Source organism: Equus przewalskii, chromosome 16 (assembly GCF_037783145.1).
Source record: "Equus przewalskii isolate Varuska chromosome 16, EquPr2, whole genome shotgun sequence".
In the NCBI taxonomy this organism is placed as follows: Eukaryota; Metazoa; Chordata; class Mammalia; order Perissodactyla; family Equidae; genus Equus; species Equus przewalskii.
Window position 1 is genome coordinate 24409163 of NC_091846.1, and position 23395 is coordinate 24432557.

Below are 23395 nucleotides of genomic sequence, written 5' to 3' on the forward strand. Positions count from 1 at the left end.
AATATCTCTATAGTAAGTATGTCTTGCTTTCATATTTAAAAAATACACTGTAAGTTATTTTTTTAAAGATCGAGAAGACATCACTTAGATTCAAGGTTTATACTATGAGGAGATCATGAGATTGAGCTCTAAGTACGTTTCATATTTGTCCAAATGTCTAGGTTCATTTGTTTCTCTGCAATGTCTCTGAAATATTGTAATTTCCCTTGAAACCTATTCTTTCATGTTTATTCCCTAGCTCAATGTGACGCCACCCAATTACTCAAACCAGAAACCAACACTTTTTAAATTAAAACAAAGTACTTCTTTCTCCAAGACACATTTCAGGGATGAGAATGAGTATTAATAGATTATATGCCACTAGGATTCAATCTTATTTTTTATCTTGTTTTATATTTTTGGGTATATTACATTTTTAATGAATTTATTTGTCATCATGCTATAAATATCCTTTTCTGGATTAGATGTGTGATATGGTAGCTACCTCTTCAATATAAATAATTTTATTTTTTTGCTGGAGAATACAGTGTGTACTTCTCAGGCAAGATTTTCTTATTTCTGCTTAAAATCAAACTGAGTCTCAAGGAGAAGAATACACACACCCCAATTTATTAAAATCAATAGTCAGAAAAATTATTTTGCCTAGTTTATTTTATCTTTGATTTAAATGATATTACCAAATGGTACACACAAACCTGACATAATGTGTATTTTCTGACATTCTCTAATGATGATAGCTGCATAAATTTAAATCATTCCATTTCATCAAGTTTAATTAGCAACGACATTTTAGATTTAAGTTAACCGCACATAAAACATACTCCATATGTGAAACAGTTCTATGCCATTCTAAAATTACTTGTTATATCAAAATGCTCTTTTACCTTCTTATTACTAAACACTAAGTCTTAAAGCTTCAAGTTCTTCTGTATGCGTATGTTGCTTTCAATGTAATTTTGTAAGTTTTACCTTATTTTCTTGCCAGGCTGTTACTGAAGGCCTGTTGCTGCTAGCACCAGCCTATGAAATTGGGCTTTATGAAATGAAGGTCAAGATACCTGAGAGACTGCACCACCTTCCTAAGATCCTGGGTAATGAATTCAAACAGCTAAAGATAAGACGGGAATTAATTTTTTATTATTCCCAAAAGTAATCCACAATTGAGATGGTTAGCACTGAACAGATTTCCACAGAAATGCACAAACATTGAGGAACGGGGTGACTTTGAACCCATACAAGACACAAACTTCACCGATGATTTTGAAATGCTACCTTATCACTTAGAATGAAAGCTTGAAAAGGTCAGTGGTAAGATAACTCTTTTTTACAAAAGATTCTAACAGTTTTCTTTTTATAGTAAACATGCTCTGAAAGAAATTTTCTGGATCTTCATTGAAATCCAAGGACCTTTCCGAATTCTCTTTAGGTAATAATTCTGCCACAATGCCCTAACAAGCACAAACTTTCTGAAGAAGCTAGGATTACAAAGAGGATTCACATGAAGAGACACTTATGTCTTCCATCAGAGCATGTCATCTCAAAGAAATGGGTTACCATATACATAAACTTTAATGGCTGTTCAAGTCTGACTCTACTCGGAATTTAGACGTGTTCTTTTCCCAGAAGTGCCATCTAAAGCCAAATTGCTTTCCTTTGCTTTTCTATAGCAAGAGGAAGAACAGACATGAAACATAACAGGTAGGTGTGTTACTCCAAAAATATCGAAGGATCGGATGACACGAAAACCTTCACCAAATTTGGGACCACAGCACCAATCACATCTGGATGTCCTGCAGTAGAGGAAACAATAATCAATACTTGGTAAATTTCTACTAAAGGAAAGACATTTTGGTAGATGCATGTAAGACTCAAAGCAGTAAAAAATATGGCCTTTAACATTATTGATCTTACCATCTAACTGAGGAGCAAAGACATGCACAAATGAAAAATTAAATGGGAAAAAATAAAGTAGATACATGTGTATAAAACGATCCTAGTTTTCTGAAACTTTTGTTTGTATAGATGCATAGTAAGAAACTCTAAGGATAGACCCCAGATAGAAAACAGTAATTATCCTGGGACAATATGATCACAGCAGATTTTAATTTCTGATTTCCAAAAATTTCTATAATAAATGTGTATTATTTTTATAATTCAAAATAAATCATTATTTAAAAAGTAAAGGAACTATCAAAACCTAGTGTAGGGTTAGTGTCCATATATATTTTTAAGTGTTCACAAGTCAGTTAAAAAGAAAAAGACATCAACCCATTAGTACATAAACATTGGCACATGAACAGATTATTCACAGAAGAAGAAACCTGAATGTTCAGAGAACACTGAAGAATAAAGCTTCTCAGTCTCATTAGCAATCAGGGAATACAAAACAAAATAGCAAAGAAATGCCATCTCATAATCCTCAGAGGGGCAAACTGTAGAAGTCTGTCAGTACAGAGGTTGGTGAGGATGAGGACCAACAGTGACTCTCATACTTTCTTGGTGGAGTATAATTTGGCATAATCACTTTGGAGAGCAACTTGGTAATTTCTACTTAAGTTGAAGATGCACATACTCTATGACCTAGAAACACTTGCATATTTGCATAAAGAGATATGCTTTAAAATGCTATTGTAGGTTTCTTGGCAATAGTAAAATTGGAAACAATCCAAATGTTTACCAGCAAGAGAAAGAATAGAGTACTCATTCTGTGGAAAACTATACAAGAGTTAAGGAACTAGAGCTATATCAATCAATATGGTTAAGTCTAAAAAAATTGTTGAGTATAGTAAATAAGTTGCAGAAGAACATTTTTTGTGACATTTATATAAAGTTTAAAACATGAAAAATAATGTTTGTTAGCAGTTTTTTCTGACACTAACTAATTCTCCAGTTCTCTGCAGACATCAGCTGGGGGTCCTACAATTCAATTCAATTCTGACACTAATTGTGCCGAGTTAGCATCAGACTCCATAGATTCAAGGGCTCAGTCCCACAGGATTGCTCTCACTTCAGATGCAGTTGCAAGGATCAGGTCCCCAGGTTACCTATACTTCTGTTCAGCCTGACTACAAACTGGGGGTTCCCACACCACCCCCTCCAGATTTGGTAATTTGCTAGAACAACTCACAGAGCTCAGGAAAATGCTATACTTGCTACTATAGTTTGTTATAAAGGATGCCAATGAACAGCCAGATGAAGCGAGGTCTGAAAGCGTCTTGGGTACAAGAGCCTTTTCCCTGTGGAGATAGGGTGTGCCATCCTCCAGGCAGAAGATGTGTTTGCCAACTTGGAAGCTCTCTGAACCCCGTTGTTTAGGGGTTTTTATGGAAGTGTCATTACGTAGGCATGATTGATTAAATGATTGGCCGTTGGTAATTGAACTCAATCTCCAGCCCCTCTCCCCTCCTGGAGGTAGAGCTGAAAGTTTCAGCCTTCTCATCCAAGCGCTCAGTCCTTCTGGCTGCCAGTCCCTCATCCTGAAACTATCTAGGGGCCCCTGAGAGTCACCTTATTTGCATAAATTCATATACCCAGTCCCTCGAAAAGGGTTCGTTACAAATAACAAAGGACACTCCTATTAGTCAGGAAATTTCAAAGATCTTAGGGGCTCTGTGCCAGGAACTGGGGAGAAAGACCAATATTTTTTCTTATACCACAATCTTGTTTATGGAAATATACAGATGTAGCAAAAATAAAACATGTAGGGAAATCATAACTATCCACTTAAAGAGAGAGGTTATTTCTGGGGAGGAAGCACATGAGATTAGAGAAAGGCCGAAGGCAACTTTAACTGTATCTGTAATGTTTTACTTAAAGATCTGAAGCAAATGTTGAAAAATGGTAAGATTTGCTGAAGCTATGAGGTGTTCAGTTTTAACTATACTCATTATATATATTAGAATGCTAATTCTATTTCACAATAGAAAAGCAACATACGCTAAATTAGGAAATGAATACTCTATGAAAGAAAATTGTCTAGCTATCTTACATGCCGTAACTCAAGCCGGCTGAGCTGTGAGTCAAATCAAAGCTTTTGAAGCTGATCTCACAGAAACAGAGAGTAGAATGGTGGTTGCCAGGTGCCGGGTGGAGAGGGAAATAGGGAGATGTAGGTCAAAGAGTACAACTTTCAGTTATCAGATGAACGAGTTCTGAGGATCTAATATACAGCATGGCGACTATCGTCAGTGATGTGGTATTGTATACTTGAAATTTGCTGAGAGTAAACCTTAAGTGTTCTTACCACACATAAAAAGAGTTAACTATGTGAGGTGATGGATGTGTTAATTAACTTTATCTTTGTAATCATTTCACAATGTATATGTATATCAAATCATCACATTGTACACTTTACAAACATGCACTTTTGTCAAACAAACAAAACCAAAACCAAATTGAATCTTTTGAAACAAGCCTCCTCTGGCTGGGAATTGTAAGGGAGGAAAATAATCTTTTTCTTTTCTTTCTTTTTCTTTTTTCACTTGAGGAAGATTCACCCTGAGCCAACATCTGTGCCAGTTTTCCTCTATTTTGTATATAGGTCGCCACCACACCATGGCCCCCAATAAGCAGTGTAGGTACACACCTGGGAACTGACCCTGTGCTGCTGAAGTGGAGTGAAGCTCCAAACTTAACCACTAGGCCACAGGGCTGACCCCGGAAAAAATTGTTTTTCCTCTACCCATCTTAGGTTCATTGGCTGGGGCTCTGGAAATTAAACTTGTCAGTTTAAACTTGTCAGATAGATTAACAAGAGAAAAAAGAACCAATTTAAGTATACACATGAGAGACTTTCACAAAGAAATGATACTTAAGGAGGTAGTTAGATGATTTAGGCTTATGTACCATCTGAGGCTAAACAAAGGAAAAGGGATTTTGGGCTTCTGGGCCAGAGAGGCAAGTTGTGGGAAGGTGAGGGGAGGAAATATAGGTAAATAAGGACTGCCTTGTTATGCAAATAAGGTCCTCTAAGGTGATAAGAGTTGTCTCCCGGAGGAGTTGTCTTCTTAGTGTGGAGACACTTTTACAAATGGAAACTTCCTTTACAGAAGGCGAAATTTATATTCTATTCTTAGGCAGTTAAAAGGAAGTAAAGAGCTTTTCCTGCATCTGCTGGATCTCAATTGCCTTTGGTTCAAAATAATCCATATGTCAAAGAGGCATATTTCATGGTGGCATATTCTAGAATCCTTCAGAATAAAGAGGAAAAATTTAGAAGGTCCAATATTAGCTATTACAGTCCCAGAAAGAGAAAGCACAGAAAAACAGAAAACAAAATTTTCAAAGCAATAGTGTAAAAAAATTTCTCAGAACTGAAATACATGGGTTTCCAGAGTGAAAGGATTATACCAAGTGCCCAACACATTGAATTAAGAAAAAGATCTCACAAAGGCACATCACCACGTAAATTTAAATCAACCATAATAAGAAGATTTAAAACACTTCCCAAAAAAAGCATAGGTTATTTATGAAGAATAAAGAATAAGAAAGCTGCAGATCTCAAACACAAAATAGAAAAGTCAAAGATGATGAAGCAGTGTCTTCAAAATCCTGAAGAAATGATTGAACACAGAGTTTTATACCCAGCCAAACTATCAATCAAGTTTCAGTTCAGAACAAAGGCATATTCCAACACACACGGTCTTCAAGTTGTATTGCCGTGCATTCTTTTGAAGCGAGATATTGGGGGGCAGCCTTCACCAAAATGAGGAGGTAAACAAAGAACAGCGTATCCAATGTGACCACATGAGAGGAAATTCCAAGATGATGGTGAAGGGAGGTCCTAGACTAACAGTTACGCACCAGATCCAGGCAGCAACTCTCCCAGACTGGAGCAGGAAGACCCAGGGCTCCAGCGTGAATTAAAAAGAAAAAACTAATGGGACTGATTGACCATCTGATACATTTATACTCATAATTGATTTAAATAATTCTATTAGAATGTTTGGGACAGAATTAATGATGAACACATAGAAAACAAAGTAAATGAATAAAGGTCAATTACTCTTTCTAGTAAAAACAAAAAGTTGTACAATAAAGGATAGGTATTCATAGTACACTGTGTAGCTTAATTATGTGTATTGTTTAGATTTTATAATAATTATTGATTTAATCTAAAATCATTATTTTACTCAAGAAGTATAAGCATGTATTATGTTGCAGGAACTATCCTAGGAGCTGGAAATATTAATAAACAAAACTATCAAGCATGCTTGTCTTCTTGGAGCTTACATACTAGAAGGAGAGCCAGATGTTAAACAAAATATTTAGGTAAAATGTAAAAGGAGATGATGGTAGGTGCTACAGAGAAAAACAAAGCAGGGAAGAGAGAGGGATAATGAATGCCAGTAATGTGAGGCATATGGTGCTTGAAATTTTAAACAGTGTGTTCATAACTATATTGGGAAGCTGGAGGGAGGGGACATATATCTATGAGGGTTGATAAGAGTCCAAAACACCTCTCTTGTTTAGTAGGAAGTTTAGAGATGATAACTAACATTGAAAACACAAGAAGAATGACTCAAGAATGCCATTTAAAAATATGGAGGCAACCCCAAAAGAACCCCTCATATTTATGGTCAAATAATTTTCAATAAGGGTGCCAAGAAAATTTGGTAAGGAAAGGATAGTCTTTTCAACAAATGGTGTTGGGAAAACTGGATATCCACATGCTAAAAAATAAAGCTGGACCCTTACCTCAAACCATGCAAAAAATTAACTCAAATTGGATAAAAAACCTAACTGTAAGATATAAAACTCTTAGCAGAAAACATGGGGGGAAAGCTTCATGATATCGGACTTGGCAATAATTTCTTAAATGTGACACCAAAAGCACAGAAAGCAAAAAAAAAAAAATTGTACTTCATCAAAATTAAAAACTTTTTGCATTAAAGAAGACTATCAACAGTGTGAAAAAGCAACTGACAATTGGGAGAAAATATTTGCAAATCATATATCTGATAAGAGGCAAATATCCAGAATACATAAACAATTACAACTTGACAACAGAAAACACGAACAATCCAGTTATAAAATAGGCAAAGGACTTGAATAGATATTTCCCCAAAGAAGATATACAGATGGCCAACAAATACATGAAAAGATACTTAACATCATTAATCATTAGGGAAATGCAAATGAAAACTACAGTCAGCTATCATCTCACACCCATTGGGATGGCTAGTATTAAAAAAACAGAAAATAACAAGTGTTGGTGAGGATGTGAAGAAACTGGAACCCTGTGTACTGCTGGTGGGAATGCAAAATGGTGAAGCCACTGTGGAAAACAGCATGGTGGTTTCTCGAAAAATTAAAAATAGGAGCCGGCTGGGTGGCACAGCTGTTAAGTTCACACGCTTTGCTTTGGAGGCCCAAGGTGAACCTGTTTGGGTACCAGGTGAGGACCTATGCACCACTTATCAAACCATGCTGTGGCAGGCATCTCATATATAAAGTAGAGGAAGATGGGCACAGATGTTAGCTCAGGGCCGGTCTTCCTTAGCAAAAAGAGGAGGCTCAGCCGTGGATGTTAGCTCAGGGCTAATCTTCCTCAAAAAAGAAAAAAAAGAATTACCATATGATCCAGCAGTTTCATTTCTGAGTATATACCCAAAAGAATGGAAAGCAGGATTTCAAAGAAATATTTGCACACCCATGTTCATAGAAGCATTATTCACAATAGCCAAAAGGTGGAAAAAACACACGTGTCCATTGATAGATAAACAAAATGTAGTATATATATATATATATATATACACAATGGAATAATATTAAACTTTTAAAAGGAAGAAAATTCTGACACAAGCTACAACATGGATGCACCTTGAGGATGTTATGCTAAGTGAAATAAGCCAGTCACAAAAAGACAAATATTGTGTGATTCCACTTATATGGGGGTTCCTGGAGTAATCAAATTTGTAGAGACAGAAAGGAGAAGGCTGTCTTCCACGGGCAAGGGGGAGAAGGAATTGGGGAGTTATTGTTTAATGGGTATAAAGTTCCAGTTTTGAAAGATGAAAAGAGTTCTGGAGATTGCTCAATAATGTGAATGTACTTATTATTGAACAGTACACTTAAAAATGGTTAAGACGGTAAATTTTATGTTGTGTGTATTTTACCACAACTGAAAATAAAATTTTAAAAACATGGAAGCAAATGCCAGAAGAGAACTGAAAAAAGAGTTTGGCAATAGGTGACTCAGGGGGTAAAGAGTGAGGGGAAATAGAGCAGGGATGACTGATTTTCATTATAAGATCAGTAGTAAATATTTCATCATTTGTGTGTGTGTGTGTGTGTGAGGAAGATTGTCCCTGGGCTAACATCTCGCCTATCTTCCTCTATTTCGTATGTGGGATTCCGTCACAGCATGGCTTGATGAGCAGTGCGTAGATCTGTGCCTGGGATCTGAACCCACAAACGCTGGGCCGCTGAAGTGGAAAGTGCAAGTTTAACCACATGCCACAGGGCCAGCCCCTAAATATTTCATCTTTTAAACTAAATACTTACATTGATTACAAAATAAAATTAAAACAATATTAAAAAGGAAGAAAATTTGGTTGAGCATGTCACCTAAACTCTTAGGGAGTGTCATCTTCAAAATAAGTGGGTTTGGTGGCCTGAGTTATTATTTCCTAATTTCCTCTGACCAAATATTTCTATTACCCTCTCCAAGTAAGTAATATATATTTGAGAAAATACACTAGTATTAATAAAATTACATGCAAAATTAAATTGTAGTAATATAATAAAACAATTTTATCAAAATTCAAAGATTTTTGCACAATAATGAGAAACGGGAAGGCTATAAAGATGTTAAAAAACATAGTGAGTTATTTTTAGTAAAGACGAATTCTAAGTGTTAAGTACTAGCAAGGCTTTCTAGTTTAGTGGAACTGAGTGATACTTTTGAAACTTCAGTCTATACCTCTGATTAAGCATTTCTGTCATTGTCACACACAGGGAAGTTAAGGCAAAATTCTTTGGAACATGAGTCTTCTGACCCAACTCTCAACAAAGGCAGATCCTCTGATGGAGATGATAAAATGCAGGTAGAGAGACAGAGGGAGACAGATGGCAATGAGAAGCTGCAGAGGACAGAAAAGAGATACACAGCTGCTGATTGGCAGGGCCAACGTCACTGGAGTGGCAGCAGAAGCTGAGCTTGGAGCACTCTAGGTCCAGGCATCGTGCAGGGCCCAGCTGAGCCACAAACCAGAGAACTCAGCAAAAGCAGTACTTAGGACATAAGCTGGAAATTCAGGATCAAAGCCAAAGGTAGACAACAGAGGATGAGGGTCAGGTTGGATGACAAATCCCTCCTTCATTGTTCCTATTTTTATTAATATCACCACGATCATCTTTGATGAGATTGAAACCTTGGTCGTTTTTACTCCTCCCTCTCTTACTTGCCCCACACACCTGGGCAGCTGTTGAGTTAATTTTACCTTCATAATTTGTCTTGTGTCATTTCCTACCAATTTACTCCCAAGCCTATTACTTGGCTTTAATCTCTCCTTACTAGTCATAGACAAGAGGGTTTTCACTGATCTCCCCCCAGCCTTCCTCTACTCTAGTCCATTTTTGACACGATTGCCGCGTCTGCTCATGCTGCACTCAATGACTAAAGGAGAAACCTGCAATGCATTCAAAGATTTCCATCAGCTGGCTCCCATCTTCCTTTGCAAACTTTTTGCTACTCCTCGTAAATGTTTTGCTCTGACTAAACATTCATTTTTCTCCTTGCACACATCCCTTCTTTTACTCAACTTTAGTTAATTTCCTCATCTGGTTGCCTCTTCCTGGAATGTCCCTTGAACACAATACATATTTCCAAATGTATAAATTTTCCCTGTCCTTTTAGACCCTTCTCAAAGACCATTTTATTCCTGAATCTTTTCCCTACTTTCCCAGCGGTAGCTGCAATCTCTCCTTCTCTAGGCACTCTTCTTTATCCATCACTTGCATCACTTTTTATTTACATGAAAACCTGTCCTTGTTAAGTTTCCAAACAATATAGAAGTACATAGAGAAAAACCCAGAATTTCCCCTTTATTCATCCCTTCACTCACACTAACTCCCCTCTCCAGAATAACTGAAGCTCATAGGTTGAGTTATACTCTCCAGCTCCCAGCACATGACTTTTCTTTACATAAACGGAATTGCTCTTGTGTGTGCTCACTCACTCTGTGTGTATGTGTCTGCGTGTAGAACTTGCTTTTCTGATTAACAACATGTCTTAGACAGCTTTCTACATCACGACATTTTGTTTTACTTCATTCTTATTAATAGCATCAAAATGTTCCATGATAGGGATGCACCATAATTTATTTTACCACTTTTTTATTGATGCACATTTGGGCTGCAATTATCATCCCTTCGGCTGAATTTTTGTTAACATAATTATTTCTACAAGACAGATTTGTAAAACTTGTACTTTTACTTTAAGGAGTACGTAAAGTATTGTCAAATTGCCTTCCACAAAGCTTTTGCCAACTTACAGTGCCGCCAATGGTCCAGGATAATCCTCCTTTCAGGCATCCAAAACCAGTACTTAACCTTTTTAATTTTAATGAAACGGAGACATTAAAAAAAAACTACTGTTGCTACTTTACATTGCAGTTCCTTGATTACTAGTAAGATTTCACACTCTTGTTTATCATCCATCTGTATATCGTCAGCCATGAATTGCACATTCCTACCACCTCACCACTTTTCTATGGGTTATGTGTTTTCCTACTGATTTGTGGGAGACATACATGCATGTTTCAACAGTTACAAGCATTGCAATATCTCCTTTCAGTTAACGGCTTGTCTCCTAATTTCATTGATAGTGTCACATTATGTGGAAATATTACTCTTTTGTCAAATTTATGAAACTTTGCTTTACTGTTTATATTTTTTATGTTTTGTTTCTCTCTCCCTACTGTGAAGTCATATAGATAGTCTCGTATACTTGTTTGTAAGGGCTTTAAAATTTTGCTTTTCACATTTAAATCATTAATCCAAATGGAAGTGATTTTGTATATGATGGTGACATATATATATACATAGCAGGAATCATTATATATTGTCTCCTTATAGACTGCCAAATGTCTTCATATCATTTATGGAAAAGTCTACCCTTTCTCTACTGACCCACAGTGCTATTTTGTCCAATATCAAGTTCTTACATACGCATGAGAACGTAACTGGGCTATGCATTCTCTTCCATTGGTTAATTTGTCTTTCCTTGCACATACAATCAACAGTGTTACTTTCTCTAATTTTGTAATAAGTCTTTATATCTGGTAGGCAAGTCCCTATTTTAGACTACTTTTTCAAGTTTGTTTTGGCTATTTTAGAGTGTCTGCTTTTCGACACACATTTTATAATCAGCTTATCCATGTCCCAGAAAATTCTGTTGGGATTTTGACTAGAATTGCATTGAATATCTAGCTCTATTTTGGGAGAACTAACATACTTTTGGTATTGAATCTTATTACACCTGAATATGTGTCTCTCCCATTTAATTCAGCCTTCTTTACCTTTTTGTAAAGTTTTAATTTTTTTCTCCATAAATATCTTGTACATATCTCACTTGATATATTCCTAGACACATTGTTTTTTCTTGCTATCATAAAAAGTACCTTTTAAAAATTAACATTTCTAATTGTTTGATGTTTGGTTTTAGGTATGTCTTCTTTTTAATGCCACACCGTAGACACTATTGTTCTTATTATTTCATAGATCATAGGGATCATGTTTTCTTACCTACATAGTTTCCAATTTATTTTCCCTCTATTCTTTCTCACATCTCAGAACTTGTTCTGGAGTCATTTTCCTTCTTTCTAGTGCACATCCTTTGCAAGTTCCTTTCATGAAAATCTATGAGGAGTAAATTCTCTGCTTTTTTTTTCTGAAAATGCCATTCTTTCCCCCTTGTTCTTAAAAGTTAGTTTTGCTGGGTAAAATAACGTTTCTTCAGTTATCATTCCACTGTTGCTGCCAGTTGATTTGTTCTTTGTAGGTGACTTTTTCTTCCTGGCTGATTTTAAGTCCCTGTTGCTGACTTTGGTGTTCTTCAGCTGCACCACAAGGTGTTTTTCTTAGCTTTTAGAGCTTTCAGTGTCTGTGAATTCATTTCTTTCGTTACTTCTGAGAATTTACAGTCATTATCTCATTGGACAATGACTCCCAGCATTCTCTTGATTCTTACTTTCAGGGACTCCAAGGGTATGTTAAGTCTTCTCGTTTTTTTTTGGCATCTGAGCTAACATCTGTTGCCAATCTTCTTTTTTTTTTTTCTTTCTTCTTCTTCTCCCCAAAGCCCCCTAGTCCATAGTTGTAGATTCTAGTCGTGAGTGCCTCTGGTCGTGCTATGAGGGGCGCTGCCTCAGCATGGCTTGATGAGCAGTGCCATGTCCACACCCAGGATCCGAATCAGTGAAACCCTGGGCTGACAAGTGGAGTGTGTGAACTTAACCACTCAGCCACGGGGCCAGCTCCCTTTTTTTTTTTTTTAAGTTTGCTTTTTTGGTGAGAAAGATTGGCCCTGAGCTAACATCTGTTGCCAACCTTCCTCTTCTTTTTTTTTCTCCCCAAAGGCCCAGTACATAGTTGTATATCCTAGTTGTAGATCATTCTAGTTCTTCTATGTGGGATGCTGCCACAGTATGGCTTGATGAGTGGTGTGTAGGTCTGCGCCCAGGATCTGAACTGGCGATCCTGGGCCACGGAAGGGGAGCATGTGAACTTAATCACTCAGCCATGGGGCTGGCCCCCAAATCTTTTTTTATTATCCACATTTCTTTACCTCCTGTCTGCATATAAACAATAATTTCTTCAGATCTCTTCATGTGTGTATAATTGTTAGGCAATGCACCAAGTTAATTTCAACTATTATACCTCTTATTTCTAGAATTTCATTTCATTTAAAATTTCTTTTTCATATTTGCCTGGTCATATTTGATGGTCTTTTACTCCTTAATTATTTTTAAAATTATGTTTTATTTCTTTAAACACAAAGTGGTATTTCAGATTCTGTAAACAATTCTAATACCTTAGATCCTTGGAGATTTGAATCTGTTTCTTTTTGCTGACTCTACTCTTGGTGGCTATTTCCTCATGTATTTGGAAATTTCTTTAAATTGTGAGGTAATATTCATTTGAACTTAATTTTCTGGAATCTTCAAAGTCTAAATTGATAACGTTTCTCTCAAAAACATTTGTTCCGCTGGCAGAGAGGTATTCACTACTCTGGGACCACAGCCATTTTTGAGTACAGATTTGACCCAAATTTGACTCAAACTTGACACAAATGTCAGGTTCAGTTTCCCTGCTTTGTGGTGAATTCAAATCTCTTGGTCCCATATCTGTTTACTGCTCACTAGTTAAGTTTTTTTAATTCTTTTTAAAATTTTTTGTCCTTGGAGATTTTTCTTACTTTTTCACGTGCATTCAAATCTTACGAGCATTGACATCTCAATGCATTAAAATTGAATACTTCGGGTCCTGGTTCCTTTTTTATTATTAGATTTTTAAACACCTTTTCCCATTTTTCCACTGTTTACTGGTCTGTTCAGCTTTCGTGCCTCTTATTGAGTCAATATCGGTAATTTATCTACTTCTGGGAAGCCATTTTACTTTGGCATACAACAAATGTTTGTTAAATCAATACTTCAAGCACTGATGATGATCAGTACTGCAGTAAAAATAGTTTTACACCATCTGAAGGAAATGACATAAGCCTGAGTGGACTGCAAGTGTGGGGTTTAAGAACCCCATTCCTGAGGGTAGGCAGTGACTCTTATCACAGTAGTCACTGATCCCTGAGGAGGAGAAGCCGCCCGGTGTGGGCCTGCTCTAGTCCAGGTCTCAACAAAGTGAGAGTCGAGTAAAGCATTGTCCTGCGTAGTGTGCCTGGGACTAAAGAATCTTTTCTTGGAAGAACCAACTTCTACATCCTTAGTAATTCATGGAAAAGATTTATACTACAACTGTGTAGATGTTACCAGCCACACTTCTGCAATCTGGACCTCATATTGGATTTAAGCAATAATGTGAGAATATTAGAAGATGGGCTGAATTCAGACTACTAACGTAATAAAGCCCGAAGAGCCTCAAGGAACACTTTGAAGAATTGCGTGTATATTTTGGTGTGTGGTGTTGGGGTTTGTGTGTGTGTGTGTGTGTGTGTGTGTTTTAATAGTAAAACTGTCATCTGGGCCTGTCATGAAAAACATTTTAAATGCTTAAAAGTACATTTTGGTTCAGGGGGCATCAGAATTTGCTCACCATTTTAGTAACTTTTGAATTTTCAGTGGGATCATATGATAGTTTTTCTGCAGATTATTTTTTAAAAAGAACAAAGAAGCAATCTGAGTAAGATGTGGAGGACTATTCAAAGAGTTCTCTTTCCAAAGAATAGGATGAGTGTAAGTATTCTCAAACATGATTTGTTTCAGGTTAAGCTTCAAAATTCCAGGTGGAAAACTAGTCAGGTCATTCCCATCAACAATCAGTTTTTCAAGTGATCTGTTAATAAAGGAAACCATATTTTAAAAAGGATTCATGTAATTTATAATACTGAAGTAAAATTTAGTAGCAATAAAATATAAGTGTTTAAGTATTTCCTTAGAATCAAGAGAATTAACTTAAAAAGCAACTGAAGCAATATGTTATTATGCAAATAAGTGCATTTGTGTGAATAATACAGTTAAGGCACCTATTTCAGGTATTTGTAGCATGTCATCATTATGGGAAAAGAAATAATATTCACAAACATAGCAAGATAAATGAATGTTATATTACATAAAACATAATACAGTATAATATAAGGATACAAAGAAAAAATATATTTTCATAGGCAAATTGAATAACACCACATATTTTTTTCATTAAAGCCGATGAAAACAGTGAAATTAATACTATCAAAACATATTAAGGGCCAGCCCCAGTGGCCTAGCGGTTAAGAGTGGCATGCTCCTCTTTGGTGGCCCAGTGGCCTGGGTTCAGTTCCTGGGTGTGGACCTACACTACTTTTCAGTGGTCATGCTGGCAGTGGCTAACACACACACACACAAAAAAGAGGAAGATCTGCAACAGATGTTTACTCAGGACGAATCTTCCTCAGCAAAAACAAAAAACAAAAACAAAAAAATGTATTATGAGCTATGTTGTACTTTAACTTTTCATCACCTGAGTCTCCTTGGTTTTTACTGTATCAGTTGCTACAAATAACTCGTACTCCTTTATTCAAAGAGAACCAACATTCCTGATTTTCTCATTTTATACCATTTGTTCCCTGCAGGACATTTGGTCCCGTCCAAAAAGTCCATAAGACATTTGGTCCATGTCAAAAGGTCTTTGATATTTGCAGGACCATTTGATGCTATCCAAACTATCCTTCAGACATTTGGCCCATGCCAAAAAATCCTTGATATCTGGTCATATTTGGTCCGTACCAAACGGTCCTTGATATTTGCAGAACCATTTAGTCTTGTCCAAAACGTCCATTAGACATTTAGTCCATGCGAAAAGGTTCTTGATATCTGGTCATATTTGGTCCTGTCCAAAATGGCTATGGAGACATTAGGTCCATGTCAAAAGGTCCTTGATACTCCGTCCTGTCCGAAGCCATTTGGCATGGGCCAAATATGCTCATGGATGTTTTGGACAGGACCAAATGTCAAGGATCTTTTGACATGGACCAAATTTCTGTTAGACCAAATGTTTGATGGATGTTTTGGAGATGACCAAATATCAAGGACCTTTTCACATGGACCATATGTATTCTAGATGTTTGGGCAGGGCCAAATGTCTATTAATCCACTTGTCATGATGGTGTTTTTACAGTCACTTATCTCTTTTTTAATTAGTGTTGGAAGTAGGCAGAAAAGTATCTGTTCATGAAAGACAAATAAAACCAAATCAAAGGCTGGTCCAACTTCTCAAATGTATTGGGGGCGAAGAGGTAGACACATGGACTTCAGGTAACAAGCAGCGGGAGGCCTGTAGATTCTCATTTGCAGTCTAGTTTCACATCTCTTACCCATACAGTTTAAGTTCTTTAATCATGACTCCTGTTGACAATATTAAAACATGGTCAAAGAGGCCATTATTGAAAAGAACGAAGCTACGAAGATGGCACCTCAGCTATCTTCATCTCTCAACCAGTTTGATTACTGCACTTCTTATAGGCTGCAAAAGGTTAACGAGACCTCCGGCTCTGCTTCAGTCCTGAAGGAGAGAGCTGGCATGATCACTTCTTTCCTCTACATCAAATACAAGCCTCGAGGCCAGCAGCAGAGAGCCCTCTGAACAACCAGAATTAGCGTGGCACACTCTTGGGAGATAGCAGTGAGGGCCCCAGAACACCCATGGGTGAGGCTGCCCCTGCCTGAGTTGATTTATCTTAGAGGACTCACCAGTTGGGGTGCGCCCTTCCTCTCAACGAGTTCTGGGGGAGCTTGGTAGGCTAAACAATCTTTAAAGCTAGAAGAGCTCCATGGTTAGACAGCCTTTGTAGCTGAGTATCCTGGGGAGCAGAGAAACTTCCTCCAGCTACATCACTGATACTCTCCGTGCTCTGAATGATGCTCTGAGACTGCTATGGGACCTGGCAGAAGGCAGAGCAGCCAGACGAGAAAAACAAACAAAACACACAGAATGGTGTGCCTGAGGCAAGCATACTCTGTGGAGACAGATAAGAAGTCGGGGCAAGAGGCAGGAGAAACAATAAGATTCAACTATGGCACACGTATGCACACACACACTCACACACACACGTGCAAAAACTTTCTTAAAACCAAAATACATGACCTGTAAAGCTAAAAAATTAAGTAGAAGAACTGAAGAAGAACATGGTCTTTGCGGAGATCTGAGTTCAAGGCAAAGACAAAGTAGAAGAAATAACTCAAACAGAATAAAAATATAAAGAAAAATCCTGAGAAAAATATAAGTGCTGTAGAGACAGATACAGCACTTATTTCTAACATAGAAATAACAGGCATTTCAGGAAGGGGAAAATGAAATAAAGGGAGGAAGAGAGACAATAATTAAATATATTACCTTAACTAAAAAAAACAAGTTAGGATAATTAAGAGTTCATTTAATTCCAAGAAAGACAGGTTAAAAAAAAAAAGAAAAAAGACACATTCCTAAGGAAAATCTGATAAAATTCTCATAGATCAAGGATCATGAGAAATCTTAGCCTTTCCAGAGAACAATAAGAACCACTCACAAAGAGAGAGAAATCAAGCTGGCATCAGGTGCCTCGTCTGCAACACGGGAAGCTGGAAGAGGACGTGCTGATGGAGACTCTGAAAAGGGCTGCAACGCAAGACTGTTCACCCGTTTGAGACACCATGTATCCGTTAGGAGTCAAGATTCAGAGAAAAAAATCACCCATGCACTCCAGCTGCCGAAAATAAATAAGGCAAAACTCTAAACAGCCAATGAATCAAAGGAGATCGCCAGGTGGAAGATGAGATGCAAGAAGAGCGGGAAGCAATGAATCTTGAAATACATCAAGTTAAATATAAATGGAGAATGGTTGCAAATGCTTGTGAGATCTAAGAGCTAAATAAATAGTCTTTAAATAAAGAGACACATGACGCAAAGGAAAATGCTAATGAGAATCTGAAACAAAAGTTTCTAAACTATCTCAGCAAAACCTAGAGTTAGATCAGGGGTAAATGCATTTGGAGAGCAAGTAGGAAAGTAAAAGTATTCTAAAAGTCTCAACTCTCGGTGGAAGCAACGGTGGGGATACACATCTTCCCGTTGGGGGAAGTGGTTTGCATCTTGCTTTTATAAAATATTAAAGAAAAGCGTGCTTGTGAATTTTGGGAAAGGAAAGATAACCATTAAGACTGGGGAAGTACAGTAGAGTTCCAAAATTAACAAAGGAGAAAAAAAAGAGAATAAATAGCATCCTGGAAAAAAAAATCACCAGAAAAGGACAGAAAATAAGAAAAGGAGAAAGTACATAATTAGTAAATACAAAGTAAAATAAAGGACAAAAAGTAAATATATCAGTCATAACAAATGTGAACAGGCTGAATTCTCCTTTTAACATACAAAGATTGTCACGTAGGAAATTAAATAATTGGTATAAATATTTAAAAAGCAGACATAAAATTATCTCATTTTACTGAAGATTATGCTCCTGGAAACCAAAGAAAATCTAGTAAAACTGAACTAGAACTTAGATAATTTGGCTACATAGCTTGATTTTAAATTAATGTAAAGAAGTACATAGCTTTTCTCTGTTCTGTACTGGCGATAGTCAGCAAGAAATGGAAATTAGAGAAAATATTACATTCACAGTAGCAACACAATTATAAAATACTTAGAAAAGTTTAGTAAGAAAGATAAAGAACTGTGAAATGAGTCATAAATTCTTATGAAGAACATAAAACAAGATCTGATCAAATGAAAAATTATACTATATTTTAGGACAAAAAGATTTATTATCATTAGAAATGTAAATTCTTCAAAATCTATATATAAACGATGCAAATCCAATAAAAATCTCAATTTGGTGTTTATGTTTTTTGGATGATGAGGGGCTTGGAATTTTCTTAAATGATCTTAAAGATCATGATTTAAAGAGTAGTTAAAAGACTATTATTGAAAAAAGATCTCCCTAGTTATTAAAAATTATTCTAAAGTCATAATAAAAATATTATGGTTATTGTCCTAGAAGGACATAGATGAACTTCAGGATTTTTAAAAAATTAATGTGAAAAAGAATTGGAGCTTAGTATTAAAATTATGCTATGTGTTATTAGCATTTTGTATATACATGCTTCCTTACAAAAAATAAATAAAAGTGATAATAACTACAGGTATACACATGGAAAAATGGACAAAAGTAGCTGTCATTTTACCAGTGGTCATCAGTACCATCCTTTAAATAATTACTGAAAATGTTATGTCTTAAAAATATTATAGGGTCCGGCCCCGTGGTGCAGCGGTTAAGTGCGCACGTTCCGCTTCGGCGGCCCGGGGTTCGCTCCTTCGGATCCTGGGTGCGGACATGGCACCGCTTGGCGTGCCGTGCTGTGGCAGGCGTCCCACATATAAAAGTAGAGGAAGATGGGCACGGATGTGAGCTCAGGGCCAGGCTTCCTCAGCAAAAAGAGGAGGACTGGCAGTAGTTAGCTCAGGGATAATCTTCCTAAAAAAAAAAAAAAAAAAAAAATGCTATACACCAATCATTTAAATTACATTTTGGTAAACTTTATGCTTCACATATTATGCTTTATAGCTATTAAACAAATGAAAGGACTCAATTTTCTCCATCACAATCATCACCAAATATATCCTAAGGGGCATATCACATTGTATGTACTTACTACTTTCAAAGTACCTGAGTTTCTGGATCTCATTTGGAATAAAAGTAAGATCATTGTAGGAAACATCAAGTTTCTCAAGATGGAACAAGTAAAATAACCTGAAATAAAAAGAAAAAATGAATTGTAAAAATGATTATATGTTTGTCATTACTGGGCATAAATAAAGAATTAAATACTTGGATATTGATAGAAGTATAGAGAAACTGTATTTTTCTAAGATCTTGAAATTTATATTTTCTTTTCATTATAGATAGTGTAATTACAGTGAAAATTCCTAAAAATTATTCATCTGTCCCTTCAGACTGGTTTAAAATGTTTGGAGTAGATAAAGCGCTGTCTAGAAAAAGCCACCTGAGAAATTCATAACGACATTTAGATATATTTTTCTTCTTGTTGTATTAGTTTTCAAGGGCAACAGAACAAATTAACACAATCTGGGTGGTTTAAAACAACAGAACTTATTCCCTCACAGCTCAGGAGGCCAGAAGTCCCCATTGCCGAGTAGGCAGAGTTGGTTCCTTCCGGAGGCTCTGAGGGAGAAACTATCCTTTGCTTCTCTTCTAGCTTCTGAAGGTTTCTGGCAATCCGTGGTGTTTCTTGCTTTGTGGCAGCCTAACTCCAATTTCTGCCTTTATTTTCACACGGTCTTCTTATAAGAGTACCATGTATGAGATTTAGAGCCCACCTTAATCCAGTATGACCTCATATTAACATAACTAATTAGATATGCAAAGATCCTATTTCCAAATAAGGTTGCATTCTGAGGTTGTGCATGGACGTGTATTTTTGAGGCACACTATTTAACTCAGAGTAGTTGCATTAAGATTTCCTAGCGAAATATCTTTGGTCTTTCTTTCTTTTTTTTTGTTTTTTTCCCTTGAGGAAGATTAGCCCTGAGCTAACTAGTGCCAATCCTCTTTTTGATGAGGAAGACTAGCCCTGAGCTCATATCCGTGCCCATCTTCCTCTACTTTATACGTGGGACGCCTACCACAGCATGGCTTGCCAAGCAGTGCCATGTCCGCACCCAGGATCTGAACCGGTGAACCCCAGGCCACCGAGAAGCCAGATGTGCAAACTTAACCGCTGTGCCACCAAGCCAGCCCCGGTCTTTTTTCCATTAAGCTAAGACCTTAAAAGTAAGAACCAAAGAACACAGAGAAACCTGAATCCGAGGGTGTAGGAGTAGGAGTTGCTTCTTAAAGACTGAAATTGAGGAGCTAAGTAGGACATTTATCAAAATCCCTTATAAATATCCCCCTCTTTGTGTCTGCTGTTCTCAAATACCTCTGTTTCCCATATAAATAAAAGGTAACAAATTGCTTGCATAATTATTAACTGAAGCATCTTGAGCACAATGTTTCATTAACTTCCTCCTATTTTAGCGTGGTATAAAATAGTCCTCAGGATGTGGCCTCAGACCGCTTGTCCAGCTCACCTCTCACCCCCCTCCCCCACCCCATGTTCACCTACAGTCCAGCATTTATTTGCTAAAATTCCCTGAATTAGCCATTTCTCACATATGTCCCAATACCATATGCAATTCCCCCAAACTGGACTCTTTGATCAATGTATTCATTTTTTAAGTCTTGGTTCCTTGGTTTCCAAGGAACCTTTCTGGAATCTTTCAGTCTAGGTGAGCTGCCTCTTCTGTACTTCTCTGCCTACCTCCATCACAGAACTTATCACATTGTGTGATAATTGTCTGTCACCTAAACTATGAGGCCAAGGATTCGGTTGTACTGAATTTATACATATTTCTATATATCCAAAGCTCTGAACAGTGCCAGCGACGTAAGTGCTTAGTAAATTTCAACCGCATGAAAGGAATGGTGACTCCAGTTAATTTAAAAGCATTTGCTCGGAGAAATTAATGAGAATGAATAGAAAAGCAAAAGAAATGCCTTTCAGTTCAGTGTTCATCTCAGACTTCTATCACCACTGTAAAGAAAATGTTAACACCATCTGTTCCATTTTTCAGTTCAAAATTATGTCATTTTATTTCATTGGCCTCAGGCAATTTCTAGAATCATTGTGTCCTCCCTTATCACTTCAGCATTGGCAAACTAGTCTTGTCCCAGACTTTCACCACTGATGATATATTCCTGTTGATCACAATGTTTAATAGGGCTTGTAGACAGCACTGAGGAAGCTAATAAAGAGACTTCACAGGTTCTAGAGTTGAAATTCACTTCATCTACATATGATTTTAGAGAGCAAATCTGTTTAGACATCCTCAGTTTGGTCTGATACTCTATACCTCACTAGCACCAAATGTATAATAATTTTTAGGATGTGTAGAATGTTTTACACTTATTTCATTGCTTTGCTTATCAGGACATCATTGAGCAATGAGCTACTTAAACCTGTTGATGGCTTAGAAGATTAGGTTAGCATTAATAATTGCATGTAATAATGTTAATCACCACCACAGCGATACAAACGGCATATATTGAGAGCCAACTATGTGTTCATGGCAATTTACAATGATTTTTCATTGGACTACTGCAAGATTGTTAATATTTTTTACAGATTAAAAATTGAAAGCTACAAGAGATTAAGTAATTTATACAAATTAGTCTGAAATTATATATAGCTATCGCTTTTCTTCGGGTATATGCATACAACACAATTTAATTCCTATCTTTAATCAATAACAATACAGGAAAATAAATGTGTGAATTTCCAGAATCAGCTCTTACTACAGGGTTCTCAAGTACGTTCTTAGATTTTTTTGTCCTGAGTGGCTTCTTTTCCCCAAAGAACATACTTTCTAATTGAATCAAATAAGTAAAGTGAAAACTTGATTCTGTTAGTAAAAAGTAGCAATTTTCATGTCATTTTTCTCCTGCTATCCATGGAGAAGAAGATAAGAAACTTTTTTACCTTTGTGACAGCTATGTTTGCATAACCTCAGGGTTTGACTTTAACAAATTGTTTTGGCAGCAAATAGTATTTATTCATGAAATATGTGCTTTTCTGTGTTCACTTACGGGGTAATGACATCATCGGAATGTGTATCTTTCCTTTTCTTGTCTTTTCTATCTCAAAGCTTCAGGAAGAAGAAGAAACCTTTTGGATTTTTGAAATTATTTATTATCTTTATTTTACAAGAGAATTAAAAAGACAAATCGAAGAGCTTCTCATGGTTACGGAACTCCAAACATAACATGGGAGGGTTGATTACACGTTCATGTAGATATTCTAAGGGACATAACCGTAAGGGGCATAGCTAGGATGAGAACCCAGTTCTTTCTGCCCCCAAAGTCAGGGCCTTCCTCTCTCCACGTTGCTTCATACTTTATGCCCTAAGCAGGTCAAAGCAAAATATTAAGAACAAAATTTAGGCCTCAGTGAATTTGTGCTTTAACCAAATAGATTCTTTTTCCTTATTTATTTCTAATTTGGCCTACATTGAAACAACCAACTGTTACACAATTTTAAAATTTGGATATTTTATTTTGTTTTAGAAATTGAGATCAAGGGAGAAAATCTGTTGAAATAATTAAAAGAATTTTTTAAAGAATTTACAAGATTTTATCTGATTCTTATAACACCCTTGGAAACAGGTGCAAGTTTTCTAATCTTTCCGACAGAAACCGAAGTTCAGAGTGGGTCAGTAACTTGCCAACGTTTGTAGCATCTAGGATGCAGAACTTGTCTCAGAAAGTACCTTGCTTTTTCTGTTATGTCACTGTGAGTCTCAGGAAACTAGAAAGATCAGTTAGGAATGCAAATAGTGAAAGAATTCCATCATATTTTTAGAATAACTTTGAGAAGGCACCAAAATAATATATCTTGGAAGAAACATATATTTTTTAAAAATACGGGAACTATAAAAAAATTTAGACTAATAATGAGAAAAATAGGAAAGGACAACCTTTTTAAATACAATGCTTAGCTAATAAAATAAAGAACCATTTTTTCTATGTTGAATAAATCTAGAAAAAGTATACATCTTAGTTTAAATCCTAACACTATGATTTCAAACAAATTAGGTAACCAATTATTTTATTTAAGAAAATACTGCTAAAGTTTATTTGAACTGCTAAATTTAT

The 23395-nt window shown here is 36.4% G+C and overlaps 1 protein-coding gene across 2 annotated transcripts in view; it reads right to left on the reverse strand.

Moving 5' to 3' along the window:
• Positions 1-636: 636 nt before the first annotated feature.
• Positions 637-23395, reverse strand: part of LRRC63 (leucine rich repeat containing 63) — a 65911-nt gene continuing 43152 nt past the window's right edge. The window contains exons 9-11 of one of the 2 annotated variants that reach the window (XM_070578838.1): positions 19352-19435; positions 14272-14511; positions 637-1790 (exon numbers count right to left, since the gene is read on the reverse strand). In XM_070578838.1, the coding sequence (XP_070434939.1) occupies positions 1592-1790; positions 14272-14511; positions 19352-19435 (523 nt within the window). In that variant the 3' untranslated portion in view covers positions 637-1591. The remainder of the gene's footprint in view (positions 1791-14271; positions 14512-19351; positions 19436-23395) is intronic. The other variant, XM_070578839.1, reaches the window with a different exon arrangement.